The sequence below is a fragment of the Macaca thibetana genome, chromosome 2 (genome assembly GCF_024542745.1).
Source record: "Macaca thibetana thibetana isolate TM-01 chromosome 2, ASM2454274v1, whole genome shotgun sequence".
In the NCBI taxonomy this organism is placed as follows: Eukaryota; Metazoa; Chordata; class Mammalia; order Primates; family Cercopithecidae; genus Macaca; species Macaca thibetana.
In genome coordinates, this window is record NC_065579.1 from 92206406 (window position 1) to 92228552 (window position 22147).

At 41.6% G+C, this 22147-nt stretch overlaps 1 protein-coding gene across 1 annotated transcript in view; it reads left to right on the top strand.

Moving 5' to 3' along the window:
- Nucleotides 1-579: 579 nt before the first annotated feature.
- Nucleotides 580-22147, top strand: part of OXSR1 (oxidative stress responsive kinase 1) — a 93974-nt gene continuing 72406 nt past the window's right edge. The window contains exons 1-2 of the mRNA XM_050780322.1: nt 580-1002; nt 17299-17411. Of these exons, the coding sequence (XP_050636279.1) occupies nt 933-1002; nt 17299-17411 (183 nt within the window). The 5' untranslated portion in view covers nt 580-932. The remainder of the gene's footprint in view (nt 1003-17298; nt 17412-22147) is intronic.

Consider the following 22147-nt stretch of genomic DNA (forward strand, 5'->3'; position numbering starts at 1 on the left):
CAGTGGTCCACACCCGAAGGCTACCCCACCCAGCCGCTCCCTCAGGGCTTCTCCACACCCCGTGGAGGCTTTCGCACGTCTCGAGGGTGTGACGGTTACGCCGTGACGTCACTCCAGAGGAAGTGGTAAGACGAGCGGGGTAATGGGGCTCTTGAAGGGCTGCAGCCCTAACACGGAGAAGCGCTCTAAGAGCCTGGAGGCGGGACCAGCTTATGACTGACGTCTACCCACACCCATTGCTTTTCTGATTCCTTCTCAAACAAACCAATGAATGCGACGACGGAGCCAGCAACGTGCCCCAGGCGCTAGAAGTGGCTCCGCCCCCTCTACTTTGCTGCGCTTTGGTCGCCATGCTTAGTGTGGCTACTGCCTCTGTGCTACCTGAGGCTCTCCTACGGCTTTTCGATGCCTTCGATGAACCTCTACCTAAACATTTCTTCCCTTTCACCGCCAACTCCCGCCTTCTTGGGTTTCTAGCTCGCTCACTTTGTATCCAGCCACACTGTAGATGGCGGCCGGAGGCGAGCCCGAGGTAGGGCGTGACCAGCGCGGTGACGTCAGCGCGCTGCGTGTCGGCAGGTGGAGGGAGAAGGGAAAGTTTGGCCCGTGCGTGGGGCTGGGGTGGAGGGCGGGACAGAGGGGCTGGGCCCAGGGAAAGCTTCTGTCGCTGCTGCTGCGGAGGCCGAGGACAGGACGTGGGCTGGGCCGGGCAGTGCCGGACGCGGAGGAGCAGGAGGCGAGGTCTGCCGGAGCTCTGAGACCCCGCCGCTCTGCCGCGCGGTGACCCCGCGCCCTGGCGCCGTCCGACCCGTGGCTGTTCCGAGACGATTGGTGGGGGCGCGGCGGCGGCTGTTGGGGGTGGGGAGACGCGCGGCGAGGAGACGAGCGAGGTCAGCGAGTTTGAGGGAGGACCGCGAGCCGCTGCCGCCGTCATGTCCGAGGACTCGAGCGCCCTGCCCTGGTCCATCAACAGGGACGATTACGAGCTGCAGGAGGTGATCGGTGAGAGCAGGCGCCGCGGAGGGGGACGCGGGAACGTGGGGATCCGCGGAAGCTCGGGGAGCGCAGCCCTCACAGGAATTCGTGGGACGCTTGTGTCGAGCGCGTGTGAGACGGGAAGGGGGTTTTGAGGCGCGCGCCTGTGAGGCGGCGTGGGGTGGGGCTTGAGGGGGCTCAGGAGAGATTTGTGTACAGCATTCTCCGATGTGTGGACAGGAGCGACCCATGTGTCTTGTAGAGAAAGAAAGTGCAGGTGTGGGGCAGGCCTTACCGAGGCTGTGTGAGAAATGGGATCTTGAAGTTGTGGGCACAGCCATCGATTTCTGCTTTAGTTTTTTCCTCCTGGTCCGTGCTGGGGCGAGCTGGGGATCCTCCAGGTGAAGCTGCAGGAACCACGCTGAGCAACAGAGACTCAGCTTCTGACTCCTTTCAAGTGACTTTCTAGTCGAGGAGGCAGACATTAAATAAGTAGACAAAAAGAATTAAAAAGGGCCGGGCGTGGTGGCTCACGCCTGTAATCCCAGCACTTTGGGAGGCCGAGGCGTGCGGGTCACGAGGTCAGGAGATTGAGACCAGCCTGGCCAATATGGTGAAAGCCCGTCTCTACTAAAAATACAAAAATTAGTTGGATGTGGTGGGGCTCGCCTGTAGTCCCAGCTACCCGGGAGGCTGAGGCAGAAGAATCCTTAAACCCTGGAGGCGGAGGTTGCAGCGAGCCGAGATCGCACCATAGCACTCCAGCCTGAGCGACAGAGCGAGACTCCGTCCTTGGTGGTGTGGGGGGGGGGGGGGTGGAATTAAAAAGAAGAGGTTTTGGCAAGTGCCATGAAGGAGATAAACAAGATGTTCTGATAGAGAATAACCTGGAGATCTAGTTAGGGTGATTTCAAGGAAAATTCTTTTTCTGAGGCGATGACATTTCAATTGAGCCCTGAAGGATGAGAAGTGAGGATTAAGAGCCTCAGGAAGATTTTTCCTTACAGAGGGATGAGGAGATGCAGTGGCCTTGAGTAGGGGAAAAGCTTGGTATGTTTTAGGACCTGAAGGAAGGCTGGCAAGGATAGAGAGGGAAGGGAGGAGCCAGAGCTTAGGGATCTTCTCAGCCTTGCTACAGATTTTGGAATTTTATGTATCACTGGAGGCCCTCAAATAGTGCCTTGACGTGATCCAATAAATTGGGCTGGTGTGTGAAAAGATTTGAAGGGGGTCCAGGAATCCCAGTTGGCAGAGACCAAAACTTGCACAAACATAGATTGTAATTCTCACAGAAGCCTAGGGATTGGGAGGAGGCTGGGGCCTGGGGATGAGGGGAGTATTTGTTGGACAACAATAACCCAGTGACCTTGGAAATCAAAAGGGGGTGGGTTTAGCTATACAGGCTCAATCAAACTGACATGAGCAGACACCTGTGTATTGGAGGAAGGAGAATTGTCTACTTTGCCAGCATCCTGCCCTAAAATTAGTTTTATAACAAAGACCAACTGAAGATTTCTTAGCTGCCTTGGGAGTGTCGGTGTTTATTTCACTGTGGGTTTAAAAAAAACTTTGTGAAAAAAATTTTTTTTTACTTGCCTCTTGTTGTAAGACAATCTGGGCTTAAAGCAGTATTGGTTTGTGTAGGAAAAACAAAAACAAAACAAAACAAAAAAACCTGGACTAAATAAAGACATCACATCTTTGCTTAAGCCACTTCATGGGCCTGTGTGCTTGCTACGTATTTATTGGGTCTTTGACGTGTATTTGTTGGTTCTAAAGACAGCTGGTTCCCGGTCTGAACTGATTGCTTCTGGTTCCGCCAGTCAGAGTTTCATATTGAAGGAAAGGATTAAATGGAAGATTCTAAAATGATGTCAGAGAAGTAAAGATGAGGTTCCCTATCATCATTTTAAAAGAAGAGTTTTTATTTTTATTTTTTTTCTGGTAGTGTGTCCATCTTTCTAGGGTGAAGAGGGTGGTTGTAGTCATTCTCAAAGCCTTTGGTGTTAAGATGGCAAAGAATTTCAGAGTTACAAAGGCGCTAGAGATTTGGTGATTTGTTAATTTGGTGTCCTCAGACCCTTAGGATGTCTGTGAGTGGGCAAAAGGTAGCCTCTCAGTCTTCTGGATAGGGTTAGTGTTCCTCACATTCACAAAGTGGTCCATGGTTTTTAAAAGGTTATGAACTCCAGTGTGATTTGACCATCTTTCATGGATTTAAAACAGCTTTACTGAGGTATAATTTAATATAAAATTCACCCATTTTAAGTGTAACGTTTAGTGATTTTTAGTAAATTCCCTGTGTTGTACAACTGTCTTCACGATAATCCAGTTTTAGAGTATTTCCAACATCCCCATGAGATCTCTTGTGCTTTCTTACAGTTAATCCCTTTTTCCACCCCCAGCCTTAGGCAACCATAAATCTACTTTTTGTCTCTATAGACTTGCCTTTTTTGGACATTTGTATAAATGGGATCATATAACATGTGGTCTTTCATGTTTGGTTTCTTTCACTTAGCATAAATATTTTTTCATTTGAAAAAAACAAATTTGAGATATAATTTACATACCATAAGATTTACCGATTAAAATGTACAATTCAATAATCTTTTAGTAAATTTACATAATTGTTCAGTCATCACCACAATCCAATTTTAGAACATTTCCATCATTCCAGAAAGATGCCTCATGTCCATTTGCAGTCACTCCCTGTTCCCACCCCCAGCCCCAGGCAAAATATACTTTCTGTCTCTATAGATTTGCCCTTTCTGGACATTTCATGTAAATGTAATCATATAATATGTGGTCCTTTGCGTTTGGCTTCTTTTACTTCCCATAATGCTTTTTGAGGTTCATCCATCTGCCATGTAGTACATGGTTCCTTTTTATTGGACACCAGTTAATGGGCATTGGATTGTTTCTGCTTTTTGGCTGTTTGGAATAAGGCTGCTTTGAGTATTCACATCAAGTCATCCCATGAATATGTTTCGTTTTCCTTGGATGTATACCCAGGAGTGGAATTGCTGGGTTGTATCACAAATTTAACTGTTTAAGAAACTGCCAAACTGTTTTTCAAAGTAACTGTACCATTATGTTCCTACTAGTAATTATAAGAGTTCTCATTTCTCTACATTTGTTGTCTTTTTGCGTGTAACCACCCTAGTGGTTATGAAGTGGTATCTCATTGTGGTTTGGATTTGCATTGCCCTAATAACTAATGATGATGAACATCCTTTCATGTGCTTATTTTATTAGGCTTTCATAGATCTTCTTTGGTGAAATATCTGTTCAAATCTTTTGTCCAGTTGGACTGCCCATTGGGTTGTTTGTTTTCTTTTTTCTTTTCTTTTTTTTTTTTTGAGATGGAGTCTTGCTCTGTTGCCCAGGCTGGAGTACAGTGGTGAGATCTCAGCTCACTGCAACTTCTACCTCTTGGGTTCAAGCAATTCTCCTGTCTCAGCCTCCTGAGTAGCTGGGATTATAGGTGCTCGCCACCATGCCCAGCTAATTTTTGTGTTTTTAGTAGCGATGGGGTTTCACCATGTTGGGCAGGCTGATCTCAAACTCCTGACCTCTGGTGATCCACCTGCCTTGGCCTCCCAAAGTGCTGGGATTACAGGGGTGAGCCACTGTGCCTGGCTGTTTTTTTTTTTTTTTGAGTTATAGAAGTGTGGATATGTGTATTCATTTTGGGTATGTGTCCTTCATCTGATATATGATTTAATTTAAATATTTTCCCATCTGTAGTTTTTTTTTTCTTTTCATTTCCTTTTTTTTTTTTTTGAGTCTTACTCTGTCACCTAAGGTGGAGTGCAGTGGCATGATCAGGGCTCACTACAACCTCCACCTCCTGGCCTCAAGTGATCCTCCCATCCCTGCCTCCCTGGTAGCTGGCACTACAGATGCACGACACCATGTTTGGCTAATTTTTGTGTCTTTTGTAGACACCGAGTTTCGCCACATTTCCCAGGATGATCTCAAATTCACTGCAACCTCCACCTCCTGGGCTCAAATGATCCTCCCACCCCTGCCTCCCTGGTAGATGGGACTACAGGTGCACGCCGCCACGTTTGGCTAATTTTTGTGTTTTTTGTAGAGACCGAGTTTCACCACATTTCCCAGGATGATCTCAAATTCCTGGGCTCAAGCGATCCGCCTGCCTCAGCCTTCCAAAGTGCTGGGATTACAGGCATGAGCCACTGTGCCTAGCCTTCTTTAATTTTAACTTTTTTTTTTTTTTTTTGAGTTGCAGTCTTGCTCTGTCGCCCAGGCTGGAGTGTAGTGCCATGATCTTAGCTCACTGCAACCTCTGCTTCCTGGGTTCAAGCAATTCTCCTGTCTCAGCCTCCCGAGTAGGTGGGATTACACGTGTGTGCCACCACACCCAGCTAATTTTTTGTATTTTTAGCCTCCCAAAGTGTTGGGGTTACAGGTGTGAGCCCCCGCGCTTGACCTCTTTCATTTACTTAATGGTGTCTTTTAAAGTACAAAAGTTTTGAATTTTGATGTTTATCACTTTTTTTCTTTTATTTATTTTGCCTTTGGTGTTATATCTAAGAAATCTTTACTAACCCAGCATTGTGAAGATTTTTTTATCCTATGGTTTCTTTTAAGTGTTAGTTTTAGCTCTTGCATTTAAGCCTCTGAAACATATTGAGTTAATTTTTGTGTATGGTGTGAAGAAAGGTGAACCACCTTACTACAACCATCTACAACTGTTTTACAGTTGAAGACACAGAGACAGAAAGGTAAAATGACTACCTAAAGCCATATAGCTAATTAGAGGCAGAGCCAATACTGGCATCTATGTCTCCTGTAGCCTAATTCAGGATCCTTGTTCCTGTATCTACATTGGTTCTTGGATATAAACTGGAAGATGGGGGACATTGTCTCACAGATTAAGGGGAATATCTCCCCTGCTTTTTTTTTTGAGACAGTGTCTCACTCTGTCACCCAGGCTGGAATGCGATCACAGCTCACTGTCTCACTGTACGAACTCCTGGCTTGAGTGATCCTCTTGCCTTGGCCTCCCTAGTAGCTGGACTACAAGCACGTGCCACCATGCCCACCTCATAGTTTTATTTTTTGTAGAGACAGGGTCTCATATGTTGTCCAGGCTGGTCTCTACTTCTGGGCTCAAGCGATCCTCCCACCTTAGCCTCCTAAAGTGTTGGGATTTACAGGTATGAAGCACTGTGCCTGGCCAAGGGAAGTATCTATCCTTAGAGTGAAAAAAATCTGATAGATATTCCACACCTGTCACATCCTTCCAGTCTACTCCTTACAGCCTCTCTCCATTTTCCCAACAGGGAGAAAAAAATTTTTTTCCTTGATCTACAGCCTAGTACAAGCAGCAAGTTTCAGTAAAGCGTTGTATTCTTATTCTAACTTTGCTTCCATACCAAAAAGTTTGGTACATAGTAATTTGTAATAAGCTGTGGTCTTCAAAATGAATCTTTGCGATTTCAGGTTACACTCAACTTTTTCAGGAAACAAATGATTAAAATCTAGAAAAAAGGTTTTGGGATCCTTTAAATTTTGTTTTCAAAGGATTTTTTCTAGAGAAATCAGTGTAATGGTGTCATCTCCATCAAAACACGTACATTTATTTGAACTGTAATATGTTTATTTGAACTGTAATTTTTTTCACATTTGCTTCTTAGCACTATACTATTTATGGGATTGTTTCTCACATTCTGTTTTGTTCTTCGTCTGTCTGGTAAAGTCCTACAGAGAACAGAATCTCCTCCTAGGAACACATTAAAAGCCTATAGACTGAAAATTCAAAGGGCTTTTTTTTTTTTTTTTTTTTTTTTAAAAAAGAATCGTATCGCCTTAAGCATGCTTTGGCAAGATTTGAAGTTCTTTAAGTATGATTATGTGTAAAAGATGTTAGTGTCGTTCTCACAATTAATCATTGATCTTTCAGTATTTTTGAGCCCTTAGTCTTAGATTAGAATTTCAGTATTTTTGAGCCCTTAGTCTTAGATTAGAATTTCAGTATTTTTGAGCCCTTAGTCTTAGATTAGAATTTCTCAGCATGTGTTATACTGTATTTGGCATGTGTTGAAGCAGCTGTAACAATTTGGGCTTTGGGGTTAGACTGACCCAGATTCAAATCCTGGCATTGCCTCTTACTAGTTATGTGATCTTAGACAAATTATGTAATTAGTTTCCATGTCAGCTTTTTGTATACTGGGGAGAATAGCACCTCTGTCATTGGGGTTGTTATATAGGTTGAGTGTGATTATTTGTGGGAAGTGTTTAGCTTGTATAAAATGATAGTTGTTATTATCTCTGACCTTTTTTTACCCTTTCTCTTTGTCCTCGTATTTCCCAACTTTTGGTATTGCCATGAAATATGAAATCCTATGTGATGTGAAATCTTGTAACACTTAACAATATTTTGAATCTGTTTTTAATGCTTATTGGAATATTATTGCATTTATTTTATTTTATTTTTGCATCTTTTTTTTTTTTTTTCTTAGTCCAGGCCTCATTCAGGTTTAGATGGATTTAGGGATTTATGTTGGACATGGTAGTATAACTGTAACCATGATATTGCTAATAATACAATATAATGGCAGAGAGGGCTGTGCCAGTTAGCTTTTATTGCTCTGCATTGTGAAAGGTCTCAATGAGTATTTACTATTTACCTCAGATTAGAAAATTGAAAACTTCATACTAGGTTTAAGGTGTGATTCACCTAGCTTTGACACTTTGGTGAAGGCAGTGCAATATATTTCTATTCTTGACTTTCCCTTTTTATTTTCATTAATTGTTTACTAGCCACACATTTTGAGTCTAAAGTTGTGGTTTTCAAATACAGATTCCAGGGCCTTACCTTTAGCGCCTCCATAAATGTGAAGGACTTCATGCTTTCAATAGAGTGGTGCTTAATAGTGTATTTTTCCACTTATTGGAAGACTCAGCTAAGGTGACATTTTCTATGAGGCCAGCATTGGGCCAACAACCTCATAGTGTTGTATCAAATAGGGCTTACATTTCTCTGCATGTGGGGAAAATAGAAATAATAGTGCCTTAATAAAATCTTTTTCCCCCCTTATATAACAAGAAGACTGGAGGTGGCAGCCTAGGTGCTGTCAGGCACCCAGGCTCCTATTTTTTTTTCATGCCACCACACTTAGCAGGTGACTCTCCTTCTCATAGTTGGAAGATGGTTGTTCCACCTCTAGACTCATGCTTGTGTTCTAGTCCAGAAGAATATGGCAAAAGGACAAAGACACATGAAGCTGAGTTGGCTCTCTTTCAAAAGACTTTCTTTCCTGGATTCCTTTCTCAGTGACTTCCACGTCTATTTTACTGGCCTGAACTATATAATTTGGTCATTTGCAAGGGAAGCTGGGAAATGAAGCTTTAGCTGGACACATTATTACTTCAAACAAAATAGGTCAGGATTCTCTTACTAAAGAAGGGGAAATTGTATGTTGGCTAAGCAACTAAAAATATTGGCCTCATTTTTTCTTTTTTTTGATGAAAATAGTTAAATAGGGTATTGCAAGTAAATAATTTAACCTGATGCATAAAATTCAATTAATAAATGTTAGCTTTAATCTGAAGAGGCAGATGCCTACCAATTAAGAGCAAAGTGTTGAAACTCAGGTAGTTCTTATTTCTAGGCCCTACTCTGCCTAACTAACTGTATGACCTAAGTTTTACCTTAATTACATTGCTTTACTTACATTGCCTTGTAAGACCATGAACCTATCGCATGGGATTATTGTAATGATTAGATGAAAAGAAGAAATGTAAGTAAAGAAAGTACTCAGCATAGACTTGGCACACAGAATGGATGCTCAGTGAATGTTAATGTACATGATGGTGACAATGAAATAACACCCATGAAGACTGGGCTATTTCTGTGTTTGTTCTGCCCCAAACAGGATTTTTTTTTTCCTTGAAAATATACCCCACTATTTGATTAATTCATTCAGCAAATATTGAACTCCTGTTATGTACCAGGCACTGTTCTGGATGCTGGAGATAAAACAGTGAAGCAAACACAAAAAATGCCTGCTTTTACAGAGTTTACAATCTAGAAACTCTAAAGAAGAAGAAAAAGCAGGAAAGCAGTTAGAGACTGCTAGGGATGGAGGTGGGGTTTCAGTTTTAGGTCAGGGAAAACTTCTCTGAGAAGGTGACAGTTGAGGAAAGACCCAAAGAAGGTGAAGAAGTGAATGATGTGGTTATCTGCAGAAAGTTTGTTCCAAGCAGAGGACAACAAGAACAAAGGTTCTGAAGTAGAAGCATGCCGATGGGATTAAGGAATGCTAAGGAGGTGTGAGGGCAGCTAGAGCAGAGTGTATCAGAAGGTGAAGAGACAGATAGGTGAAGAGGTTAGAAAAGTAAGGTGGTATGGATGCGTGGTCCTGATTGTCAGGTTGTAAGTTATTGTAGGAACTTAGCTTCTGCTTTGCGTAAGATTGAAAATCGTTGCAGGGTTTTGAACAGAGATTTAACATGACCTGACTTACATTTTAAAACTCAGGCTGCAGGCCGGGCGAGGTGCCTCGTCTGTAATCCCAGCACTTTGGGAGACAGGCGGGTGGATCCCATGATTCCAGGAATTTGAGACCAGGCTAGCCAACATGGTGAAACCCCATCTCTACTAAAAATACAAAAATTAGCTGGGTTTGGTGGTGCATGTCTGTAATCCCAGCTACTTGGGAGGTTGAGGCATAAGAATCACTTGAACTTGGGTGACAGAGGTTGCAGTGAGCCGAGATCGTGCCACTGCACTCCAGCCTGGGTAACAGAATGAGACACTGTCTCAAAAACAAACAAACAAACACCTCAGGCTGCAATATGAAGAATCGTTTTATAAGGGTACAAGGGTGGAAGGAGATTATCCAGGGGAGAGAAGTAGTAGTGGAGATGGTGAGAAGAGGTCAGATTCTGGATATAGCATATTTTTTGAAGTTAGAGGATTTGCCGTTGGATTAGATGTGAGAGAAAGGGAAGATGGGATGATTCCAAGATTTTTGGCTAGAGCATCTAGAAGAATGGAGTTGTCATCCGCTCAGATGGGAGATCACCAGAGTGAACAGGAGAGCGAGTGATGATTCATTGCAAAACCATCAGGCTGCTTGAATAATTACTTGAAGCATATGGCAGTGTGTCTTTATTTTCATCTTTGTATGGACAGAATAGCATGATTTTTATGATGATGACTATTCTTACAGCTGTTTTGCTAGTTAATTTTCAATATGACTCTGACAAGAGACCTTATTTAGAAAAGGGGTTAACAAAATTGTAAATTCTGATGTTTTGCATGGTTCAGGTGACAATGCTTTAGTCATCTTTCAAAACAAACAGCCTGGGCTAGTGCTTTTCTTTAGTGAATGCAAAACCTTACTAAAATATACTTTAAAATCTTTAGACTATAAGCCTATTATAGTGATGGCTGGACACAATTTTGGGGAAAATGTGTTCATTTGATTTGATTCATTTAATTCATTTTTATCCTCACAGGAATATCTATTTTTAATTATCTCTCTCTTTTTTTAAAAAAAATTATTTTTGAGGTGGGGTCTCGCTCTGTTGCCCAGACTGGAGTGCAGCAGCGTGATCATGGCTCACTGCAACCTCTGCCTCTCAGGTTCCAGCCATCCTCCCACTTTAGCTTCCCAAGTGGCTGGAACTACAGGTGTGTGCCACCACGCCCAGCTAATTTTTGTAGTTTTTGTAGATTTTGTAGGTTTTACCATGTTGGCCAGGCTGGTCTCAAACTTCTCAGCTCAAGTGATCCGCCTGACTTGGCCTCCCAAAGCACTGAGACTACAGGCAGGAGCCACTGTGCCTGGCCGGGTTCTCTCTCAAATTTCTAAGTCTCGTAAAGCGGAGAGAGACTGAAATTTTTTCTTAGTCCTGCTCATGCTTGGGCAGATCCTTCTCTGTCTCAAGAAGTAGAGTTACTTAGTTTGAAAGATTTAAAGAGAAGGTTCATCCATATTTTCCGCACGTTAATTTATTCTGCTGTGTGATGTATGCTAACATTGGTTGCAGTTAAAGAACTAACTAGGAGAGGACAGAAGAGTGGAAGAAGTGAGGATGCAGGATGGGGCATTGAGGATGTGTGCCAATGTGAAATAGTGAAAGGCTGAATTATGTTGTTTTATTGCAAATTGTGTAAAATTTTCCATGGTATTAGTATTCAGATTAGGCCACTGCTTAGTCAAGGGCATTAGGGAAGTAGCTATCACACTTTGACTAAACCATTCCTTTTGTTCTTTTTAAAATCTTTTTTTTCTAAAACATCCTGTTATAGCAGACTAAACCATTCCTAACAGATACCTTTTACCCGTATGTATGAATATTTATGCTGAAGTAACAGTTTTACAAATAACTTCTGTTGTTGTTGTGTGCAGTGTATACTGATATTTTCTATTTGATCCTATTTACATCGATAAAAATGATGGTAAACCCAGTAAATTGTTAAAAAACTGTATTAAGGAACCCTGCTTTGAAGAAGAGATGAAATTTTTTTATTTGTATCTTTAATCCTTCTATATTATTAGATTATTGCAAAATATTGGAAAATAGTTAAAATAATTATGATAAAACTTTTAGATATTCTTCCATATCTTATCTACATTATTAATTGCTATTTTCTATGAAGTAAATTTTTTTCTAATGAGAGAACATCATTGATTATTCTGAATTAGTGTTGAAAGTAGTGAGTTTTTACCGTGTTACCAAAATCTTTTATGTTAGAACCTTAAAATATTTTTCAATTGCTGAAGATTATTTTAACATTTATTTTGGGAAGATAATATGAAGATGGATGAAAGTGACTGTTAGCATAGAAGAACTGGAGCCTGCAAGTTTCTTTTTATCAATGGGTGTGGGAAACATTAGCATCTTGTCATTTGACCATTTGTTAAATCACACCAGAGCGTAATATCTTGCTCGTGAGATTTGTTCATTAAGTGAATAAATCTTTAAGTGAAAGAAAGATACTTTAGTATCTAAACAGTTATGATTGCTAATATGTATGTTTGGTATTTTGTTATTAGTGAAATTGATTGTGTTTACTGATGACTAGAAAATAATAACTAAAGTTAAAATCAAACATTTATCTACATTTTTAACCCCAGCATGGTTTTGGTTTACATAGGGCATGCTATTAATATATTTCAGGTTTCGTATATATAAGATAAATCAATCAGTGTTAGATTATCCAGGGGTAGAATAGCTGGTTTGAGAACTAATACTGGTTAAAAAGAATACCACTGGATAGTACATTTGTAAAGATATTGTAAAGAATCAGTGAACACATTTACATATTAGAAGATGTCTGTTATCTGGGACCAAAGGTACTTTGCAGATGCCATGTTATGTCTCCTGTGACTTGAGAAATGCCTTTCTTGTAGATTTGTGACCAGCATGATTAGCTTACTTCTCCTATTCCCTGGTGTTTCCAAGAGTCAGCCAGTGGCCTCTCACTGAAGGCAAGAGAAAGCAGTTAAACTTTCTTCAGGGCTTCTATGCAGAAATAATTAAGAGGATAGGATGTGAGAGGGATGGAACTTAATGGCAAGCACTACCATTCTGCCTCTCTGTTTTATACACATAACAAAGGGAGCTCAACCAAGAAGCAGATCAACTGCAGACTATTTCAGTAGCAGCCTGTTGGATGATTTTTATCAAGTAAAAGTTAGTGTTCCTAAACTGTTGTCAAAGTTGTTTGTGTACACTATGGGATGACGTTATTGAATGCTAAATATGCTTTTTTCTTTTCTTTTTTATTTCCTTTCTTTCTCTGTCTTTTTTTATTTTTTATTTTTATTTTTGGCAAGGTCTCACTCTGTCACCCAGGCTGGAGTGTAGTGGTGTGAACATGGCTCACTGCAGCATTGACCTCCTGGGCCCATGCAATCTTCCACCTCAGCCTCCCAAGTAGCTGGGACTACAGGTGTGCACCACCACACCCGGCTAATATTTTTATTTTTCATTTTAGAGACGGGGTCTTACTGTGTTGCCCAGGCTGGTCTCGAACTCCTGGCCCCAAATGGTCCTCCTGCTTCAGCTTCCCAAAGTGCTGAGATTATACATGTGAGCCACCACCGCCAGAAGTGTGTTCTTAAATATTAGATTTTATTTTAAATTTTGCATTTTGTGAGTTTGGTGCCATTACTTGTTTGTTTGGTTTTTGAGACAGAGCCTTATTCTGTTGCCCAGGCTGGAGGGCAGTGGTGCAATCTCAGCTCACTGCAACCTCTGCCTCCCAGCTTCAAGTAATTCTTGTGTCTCGGCTTCCTGAATAACGGGCAGTACAGACGTGTGTGACGACACCCAGCTAGTTTTTGTATTGTTTTAATAGAGACGGGGATTCACCATGTTGGCCAGGCTGGTTTCAAACTCCTTGGCTCAAGTGAGCCGCCCGCCTCGGCCTCCCAAAGTGCTGTTATTACGGGTGTGAGCCATTGCGCCCAGCTGTGTGCAGAGTTTTTACTTAGTTTGTCAGAACTGTGATTTGGATTTATCCATGTTGGTGTTGCCTATGGTTGTGTTTGTGTGGCTTTATTGAGAGATTTTCAAATGGATTTAAATGTAACAAATACAAATTCTGTCGAATTATATAGTTATATGTGTAAATCATATATACACACATGTATACATATATATACACATACATATATATATATATTTTGGAGACAGAGTCTTGCTCTGTCACCCAGGCGGAGTGCAGTGGGGCGGTCTCAGCTCACTGCAACCTCTGCCTCCTGGGTTCAAGCGATTCTTCTGCCTCAGCCTCCCAAGTAGCTGGGACTACAGGCCTGCATCACCGTATCCAGCTATTTTTTTTTTTTTTTGTAGAGATGAGGTTTTGCCATGTGGCCCAGGCTGGTCTCAAACTCCTGAGCTCAAGTGATCTGCCTGCCTTGACCTCCCAAAGTGCTAGGTCTATGGGCAGGAGCCACCACACTGGCCTCATGTTAAATTTTTAATGTTTGTAGCACATTAGTATTAGAAATGTGTTGGCACACTTGAAAATATTTTTAAATAACAGCTTTATTTTCTTTTACTTTCGAGATGGGGTCTCTCTGTGTCATTCAGGCTGGAGTGCAGTGGTGTGATTATGGCCCACTGCAGCCTCAAACTCCCAGGCTCAAGTGATCCTCCCTACCTCAGGCTCCAGACTAGGTGGGACTACAGACGTGCACCACCACACGTGGCTTTTTTTTTTTTTTTTTTTTTTTTTTTTTTTTTTGAGACAGGGTCCTGTTTTATCACCTAGGCTGGAGTGCAGTGGCATGACCACAGCTCACTGCAGCCTCAACCTCCCAGGCTCAGGCGATCCTCCTACCTCAGTCTCCCTAGTAGCTGGGACTACACATGTGCACCACCACGCCTGGCTAAATTTTGTATTTTTGTAGGGACGGAGTCCCACTATGTTGCCCAGGCTGGTCTTGAACTCCTGGGCTCAAACGATCCATCCACTTTGGCCTCCCAAAGTGCTGGACTCACATCCCGCCCCTGGCCTGGCTAATTTTAAAATTTTTCATAGACAGGGTCTTGCTATGTTGCCCATGCTAGTCTCGAATTCCTGAACTCAAGCAGTCCTCTCACCTTGGCCTCCCAAAGTGTTAGGATTACAGGCATGAGCCATTATTTCTGGCCTATAACAGCTTTATTGAGATACAATTCACACACCATAAAATTTACCCTTTTAAAGTGTACAATTCAGCATCCTTACAGAGTCGTACAACCATCACCATTAATTCCAGAATGTTTTCATAACTCCAAAAGAAACAGTGTACAGTTGTCCCTCAGTATATGTGGGCAGCTGGTTCCAGGAATCCCAAATTCATGCATACTTAAGTCCTGCAGTTAGTCCTGCAGAACCCTCATTGTGTGAAAAGTCAGCCCTCCATATATGTGAGTTTCTCATCCTGTGAATACTGTATTTTCCATCTGCATTTGATTGGAAATAATCTTTTTTTTTGAAATAGAGTTTTGCTCTGTTGCCCAGGCTGGAGGGCAGTGGTGCAATCTCAGCTCACTGTAACCTCCGCCTTCCGGGTTCAGGTGATTTTCCTGCCTCACCCTCCCAAGTAACAGGGACGGCAGGTGCGTGCCACCATGCCTGGCTAATTTTTGTATTTTTAGTAGAGACAGGGTTTCACTGTGTTGGCCAGATGGTGTTGATCTCCTGACCCACTATGATCTGCCCACCTCAGCTTCCCAAAGTGTTGGAATTACAGGCATACCACTGCGCCCAGCCTAATTTTTGTATTTTTAGTAAAGGCAGGGTTCTGCCATGTTGGCCAGCCTGGTCTCGAACTCTGGTTTCAAGTGATCCGCCAGCCTTAGCCTCCTGAAGTGCTGGGATTACAGGCGTGAAACACTGTTCCTGACTGGAAAAATTCTTTATGTAAGTGGACTCATGCAGTTCAAATTCACATTTTTCATGGGTCAACTGTACTCATTAGCTGTACTCCCCGTTTCTCCTTCCCTCCAGACCCTGGTAACCACTAATCTACTTTCTGCTTCAATGGATTTTTATAATCTTGGTATTTCATATAATTGGAATCATACTATATATGGATTTTTGTGCCTGGCGTCACTTAGTATGTTTTCATAATGAAAACAGTGTTTTTAAGCATATGTCAGTATTTGCTCCCTGGCTCATGTCTGTATAACTCCAACTTTTTTTTTTTTTTTTTGAGACGGAGTATCACTGTGTCTCCCAGGCTGGAGCGCAGTGGCCTGTTCTTGGTTCACTGCAGCCTCTGCTACCCAGGCTCAAGTGATCTCCCACCTCGGCCTCCCAAGTAGCTAGGACTATAAGTGCGCACCACCACGCCCAGCTAATTTTTGTATTTTTAGTAGAGATGGGGTTTTACCCATGTTGGCCAGGATGGTCTCGAGCTCCTGACCTTGTGTTCCGCCCACCTCGGCCTCCCAAAGTGCTGGGATTATAGGCGTGAGCCACCGCGCCCGGCCTGTTTCAAGAGATTTTGTAGTTGTTTGTAGAAGCACTTTTATGATGGCTGCTTTAAAATTCTTATCAGAATTTTAAATTCCAACATCTGATTTATCTTGGTGTTGGCATCAGTATGATCGTATGGTCGTCTTTTTTCTTTTCTCATTTAAGTGTGCTTTTCCTGGTTCTTGGTATGAGAGGTCATTTTTTTTTTTTTAATTGTACCTTGGACATTTAGGTTATTATGTTAGGAGACTTGTTTTGTTTTTCTTTAATGAGAAAGGGTCTTGCTATGTTCCCAGGCTGGTCTCTAAGTCCTGGCCTTAGATGATCCTCTTGCCTCAGCCTCCTGATTAGCTAGGATTACAGGTGCATGCCACTGCACCTGGCTGAGACTCTTGATCCTATTTAATTCTTCTCTTTTAATAGGCAGTTACCCTATTTAAGTTTAGTGTATAGCTCCTGTCCTATTTTTGTGAGCTGTAATCCTATGGTAATTCAGTTTTCAGATCTCTTGCAATGCTGTTTTTTTTCTGTTTTATTCTTCTGGCACCTCTAGAACTCCCGTTCTATCTCTGCAGCTGCCTGGGCTGACCTGTGGATGTGGGGCCCTGGCTCTGCTGCTGCTAAGGGCAGATTGGCTTGACATTGCCACGTTTGTGGGGCAGACACCTGACTGGCACTGTGCTGAATCTGGCCTGCTACTGTTTGAAGCATAGTGTGGAGACCCTGCTGATGTTGGGGTGGATTGGGTTCACCACTGTCCTGGGTGGGGACTGGAAAATGTATCTCTCCACTAGGTCTCTGCTGAGCTGCCCCTTTCATAGACTGTTGGCCAGAGACAGCAGAGTTTTCTCATTTATTTATTTGTCTGTATCTGCCTAATCCATCCATTCGTGGTGTTTGTTCCAGTTTACAAGCCTCTCTGGTGTCCAGTCTGGGATATTTGGGAGATAAAGGGAAAACCCAGTGAACTTACTGTGGTGTTTTCTTGAAGTCTTTAGATCCCTAACTAGTCTGCCTCTCTCTTTCTTTCCACCTTTCAGAGTCCTCTTTTGATTGTTGAATTATTTTTAGGCTATTTAGTTGTATTTGGAGGGGAAGAGTGAGGAAATGTGAGCCTATGCCATTGTATCCTGGAACTCGAATACTAGCAGTTTTGAAATTTTTTTTGCACTGGTATTTATTGGTAATACATATGAAATGGTTGAGGCTTTTGTTTTAACTGACACTCTTTAGAGTGTTTTTCTGTATCTTTTAGGCACTGTAGGAACAAGGTAAGGATTACTCTTGTTTAAATTGTATGGGAATTAGAAATGTCATGTTCTTATATATTCATCTACTTATTTACTCTTTTGTGTATTTGTTTTTAGGGAGTGGAGCAACTGCTGTGGTCCAAGCAGCTTATTGTGCCCCTAAAAAGGAGAAAGTGGCAATCAAACGGATAAACCTTGAGAAATGTCAAACTAGCATGGATGAACTCCTGGTATGCACATCTCATACTTCTGAAATGGAGAGATATACTTGTATATATTCACATTACAATGGGAAATAACTTGAAGTTTTTGATTTATTTCTTTTTTAAAAAAAGGTTTATGATTTCTTCATTAATAAATAATATTCATTGTAAAATTTATAAAGTCTGGATAAGTAGAAAGAAAAAAGTTACAATATTCTTACTCTGAGATTAACATTTAATATATAACCTTTCAGAGTGAACATTTGAATATATTTGTATTTTTATGATAATGTAATCAGATGCTTGCTCTTTTCATTTAATCATTTATCATAGAACTGTTTCTGTGTCTGTAAGTATGGATCAGTATCATTTATAATATGTGTATAGTATTCTGTTGAATAGACCACAGTTTATTAACTGTTCTCTGATATTTGCTAATTACCTTGTTTCCTGTTTTTTATTGTTACAAACAATGCTTACTTCTCTGTTCCCTTAAAATAATACCATGGAATTGTGATTCCTGGGTCAAAAGGAATATCCTTTAAAACGCTCTGGCCTTTTAAACTTTTATTCTGATAGTTGATATAAGATATAGAACAACCCCCAAGCAGCATTAGCTTCTTCAAAGGCTAGGGAAAGGAAGAAGAAAAGGAAGTTCCAAGCAACAGCTGTAAGATGTTCTGTGACATTAAAATGTAACCATACGGGGATTGTATTGTACTTCTTTTATGCATTGTGATACCCAGAATAGTTTTAAGTATATAGTCAGTGCTCAGCAAGGGAAACTAGTTTTTATTTATTTATTTATTTATTTATGAGATGGAGTCTCGCTCTGTCGCCCAGGCTGGAGTGCAGTGGCCAGATCTCGGCTCACTGCAAGCTCTGCCTCCCGGGTTTACGCCGTTCTCCTGCCTCAGCCTCCCGAGTAGCTGGGACTACAGACGCCTGCCACCTCGCCCGGCTAGTTTTTTGTATTTTTTAGTAGAGACGGGGTTTCACCGTGTTAGCCAGGATGGTCTCGATCTCCTGCCCTCGTGATCCGCCCGTCTCGGCCTCCCAAAGTGCTGGGATTACAGGCTTGAGCCACCGCGCCCGGCCGGGAAACTAGTTTTTAAAATTACTTATTATTGTTTCAAAATTTTCAGTTTCTTTGGCTTAACAAAAATAGTAATGCTTGCTTTGGATACCTTATGAGCTTTTTCTTGAGGCTCAAATGATACAGTATTTGAAAACTCAACTGCCATACAAATATGAACTAATATTGTTATTTTATTAAGTATTTTCTTTCAGAGCATGTACAGCTAGTGCTAGAAAGATCTGGTATTAGGACTGGAATGACCTGCCCATCCAGAAGTTTTTTTCGCTTTCCCAAATTGTATTTTATTTCTGGTGGTGTCTGTACTGAGCATTAGGGAATAGTTGGAATTAAAGAAAAAGAGGTAGTGGAATTATATATAGCATAATATATAATTATATATGAGATGGACGAGACAAATATATTTCTTTAGCAATTGGTAATGTACGAGTAGGACCTGAAGGAGTGGGTTGCTGGAATGATCTTGAGCCATCTTTGGTGAGAGAACGCTTTCTTGGAAGGAAATGCTGATTGAAATCTTATTTGAAGATCTTGGATTGATACATACCATAATACTTTAGAGCACCGTTTGGACACTTGAACTGCAGTGATGATAAAAGAAGTTGATAAACTGCAAACTAATTGTGTTAAAGAAAAACAAAAATTTTAACCTACATATTAAGACTAGAACTTGAGAAGTCCAGTATGAAAACCTATAATTTGCCAGTTATTTAATCGATAAGGATAGAGTAAAATGAATGAAAGTCTTATTATTTACTGCTTCATGATTAAGCTGAGGCTCATAGTTTAAATAACTTAAGTTCACTTGATGATAATAGCAAACATCTTTGGGTTCACCCCAAAAGGCACTTCAGTGCGCTTTAACCTCACACACATCTCCATGAGCTAAGTAGTAGCTCTGTTTTATAGATGAAGGAAGGAAATCATATAAGTGACAGAGTCTGGATTAAAAATCAGGTCTTTCTGACTTAAGTCTATTATTGTCTACTTCGTATAGTACTAATAAAATGATTATAATCTTAGTTCAAAAGTAGGAAGAACATTTTTTTTTTTTTTTTTTTTTTTTTTGAGATGAGTCTCGCTGTGTCTCCCAGGCTGGAGTGCAGTGGCGTGATCTCGGCTCACTGCAAGCTCCGCCTCCCGGGTTCACGCCATTCTCCCGCCTCAGCCTCCCAAGTAGCTGAGACTACAGGCGCCCGCCACCACGCCCGGCTAGTTTTTTGTATTTTTAGTAGAGACGGGGTTTCACCATGTTAGCCAGGATGGTCTCGATCTCCTGACCTCGTGATCCACCCGCCTCGGCCTCCCAAAGTGCTGGGATTACAGGCTTGAGCCACCGCGCCCGGCCTTTTGTTTTTTTTTGAGATGGAGTCTCGCTCTGTCTCCCAGGCTGGAATGCAGTGGCGTGATATTGGCTAACTGCGACCTCTGCCTCCCAGGTTCAAGCAATTCTTCTACCTCAGCCTCTCGAGTAGCTGGGATTACAGTCGCACGACACCACACCCAGCTAATTTTTCAATTTTTAGTAGAGATGGGGTTTCACCATGTTGGCCAGGCTGGTCTCGAACTCCTGATCTCAGGTGATCCACCTGCCTCGGCCTCCCAAAGTGCTGGGATTACAGGCATGAGCCACTGTGCCTGGCTGGACATTTCCTTTTAAATATCATTTGACATTCTTGAAAGCAATATTTTTGTTCTTACATTAGGGCCTTTTAAAGACATGCAAATTTGTTATATTTTATTAAAAAGAAAATTGGTTAGCTATGTGTACATTTTGCTCATGTTTCAATAAGCTTTGTGTGGCAAATATAGTTTGCATATATTAATACTTGGCAAATAAGTAAAGGGGGGAAAAGTACATTTTAGTAAAGCAAGTTTAAGATACTTGGGTTTTTGGGGGTGGGGGAAGTAAGCAGGTAAGATCTCACTACATACTGAAGAAACATCAGGAATGCAGAGAATACCTGATTTATTTGTGATACCAGGACCTGTTCTACAGGATACTGAGATCTGAGTGCCAGGGGCTCTATTCCTGAGAGATGTGAGATCCTTCAGTTTTCTTAAAAAAAAGTCTATGAGATCAGTGTACTAGACTTTTGATGTTGTAATATTAAAATTTATTTTCAACGCTATCTTTATTATAATGCAACACTCTTTGGGTTCTCCAAAGAGCGCTGATGTAAACTGGGCTAACAGGTGTGTATCATGTGTGGCAATTACTAGTGAGGGGTCATTGTATTGCTTCTTTCTCTTGTCATGTATTTTCTATCTGATGACCTTTGCTAAGTGTGATGGGAAAATCAGCTATCAAATCGTAATTACTGCATTTATTTTTTTCCAGAGATTGTACTCCTATGCTTTTCTCTAAGAAAGACACATTGTAGTATTTTGAAATATTTCTCTTGTCTGACAGATGCTAGGACTAAAGTCATTGGACATCTATGGGGAACATCAAGAGGCTTAAAATGTTCCTTCTATCAGGTGTTTCACATCTAGTTAAAGAGTTAAGGTTCTTGCCTGTTGTACCAAGGCAGAGTGTGACAAATGTCTCAGGGGAGGTATAAAGTAATTTGAAACAGGGCCAAGTATGGTAGCTCATGCCTGTAATGCCAGCACTTTGGGAGGCAGAGGCAGGCAGATCACCTGAGGTCAGGAGTTTGAGACCATCCTGGCCAACATGGTGAAACCCCGTCTTTACTAAAAATGCAGAAATTAGCTAGACGTGGTGGCACGCGCTTGTAGTCCCAGCTACACAGGAGGCTGAGGCGGGAGAATTGCTTGAACCCTGGGAGGCGGAGGTTACGGTGGGTCAAGATTGTGCCACTGCACTCTAGCTTGGGTGACGGAGTAAGACTCTGTCTCAGAAAACAAACAAGAAATGGCGCAAAACTTATATAATGCAAAATTTAAAATAAAATCTAATATTTAAGAACCTGCTGCTGGGGATGGTTGCTCACGCCTGTAATCCCAGCACTTAGGGAGGCTGAGGCAGGAGGATCACTTCAGGCTAGGAGTTCGAGATTAGCCTGGGCAACATGGTGAGACCTCGTCTCTAGAATGGAAAAGAAAAAAATTAGCTGGGCGTGGTGGTATGCGCCTGTTATCGCAGCTACTTAGGAGTCTAAGGTGGGAAGATTGCTTGAGCCCAGGATGTCAGTGCTGCAGTGAGTCATGTTCATGGCACTGCACTCCAGCCTTGGTGACACAGAGTGAGGCCCTATCTCCCAAAAAAAAAAAAAAAAAAAAAAAAAAAAAAAAAAGCAGTGTGAAAGAAAGAGGAGGAAGAGAGCTTCTAATTGTGAAAATGGAGGGCTTTGTGGAAATGTTTGTGGCCTGGGCCACCAGGGCTGTGTAGACTTTAAACAGGCATAGATGGCAACTCTGCCTGGCAGGGGTTTAAAATCAGGAAAGAATAGTAGACAGCCTAGAGACCATAAAGAAGAAATAATAGGTAAAAAGAATTAGGATTTTATTTGATAGGAAATGTTGATAGCTACAGAAATAGAGGCAAATGTCTTTGAAGTTTTGTTTTTTTTTTTTTTTTTAAAGGGAAATGACTTCATTAGAACCGAGTTTTAGGAAGTTTAGTTTTATAATACTTTTTAAAACATGATAGCCTTATTGATATAAAATTCATGTATCATAAATTTACCGTTTAAAAATGTAT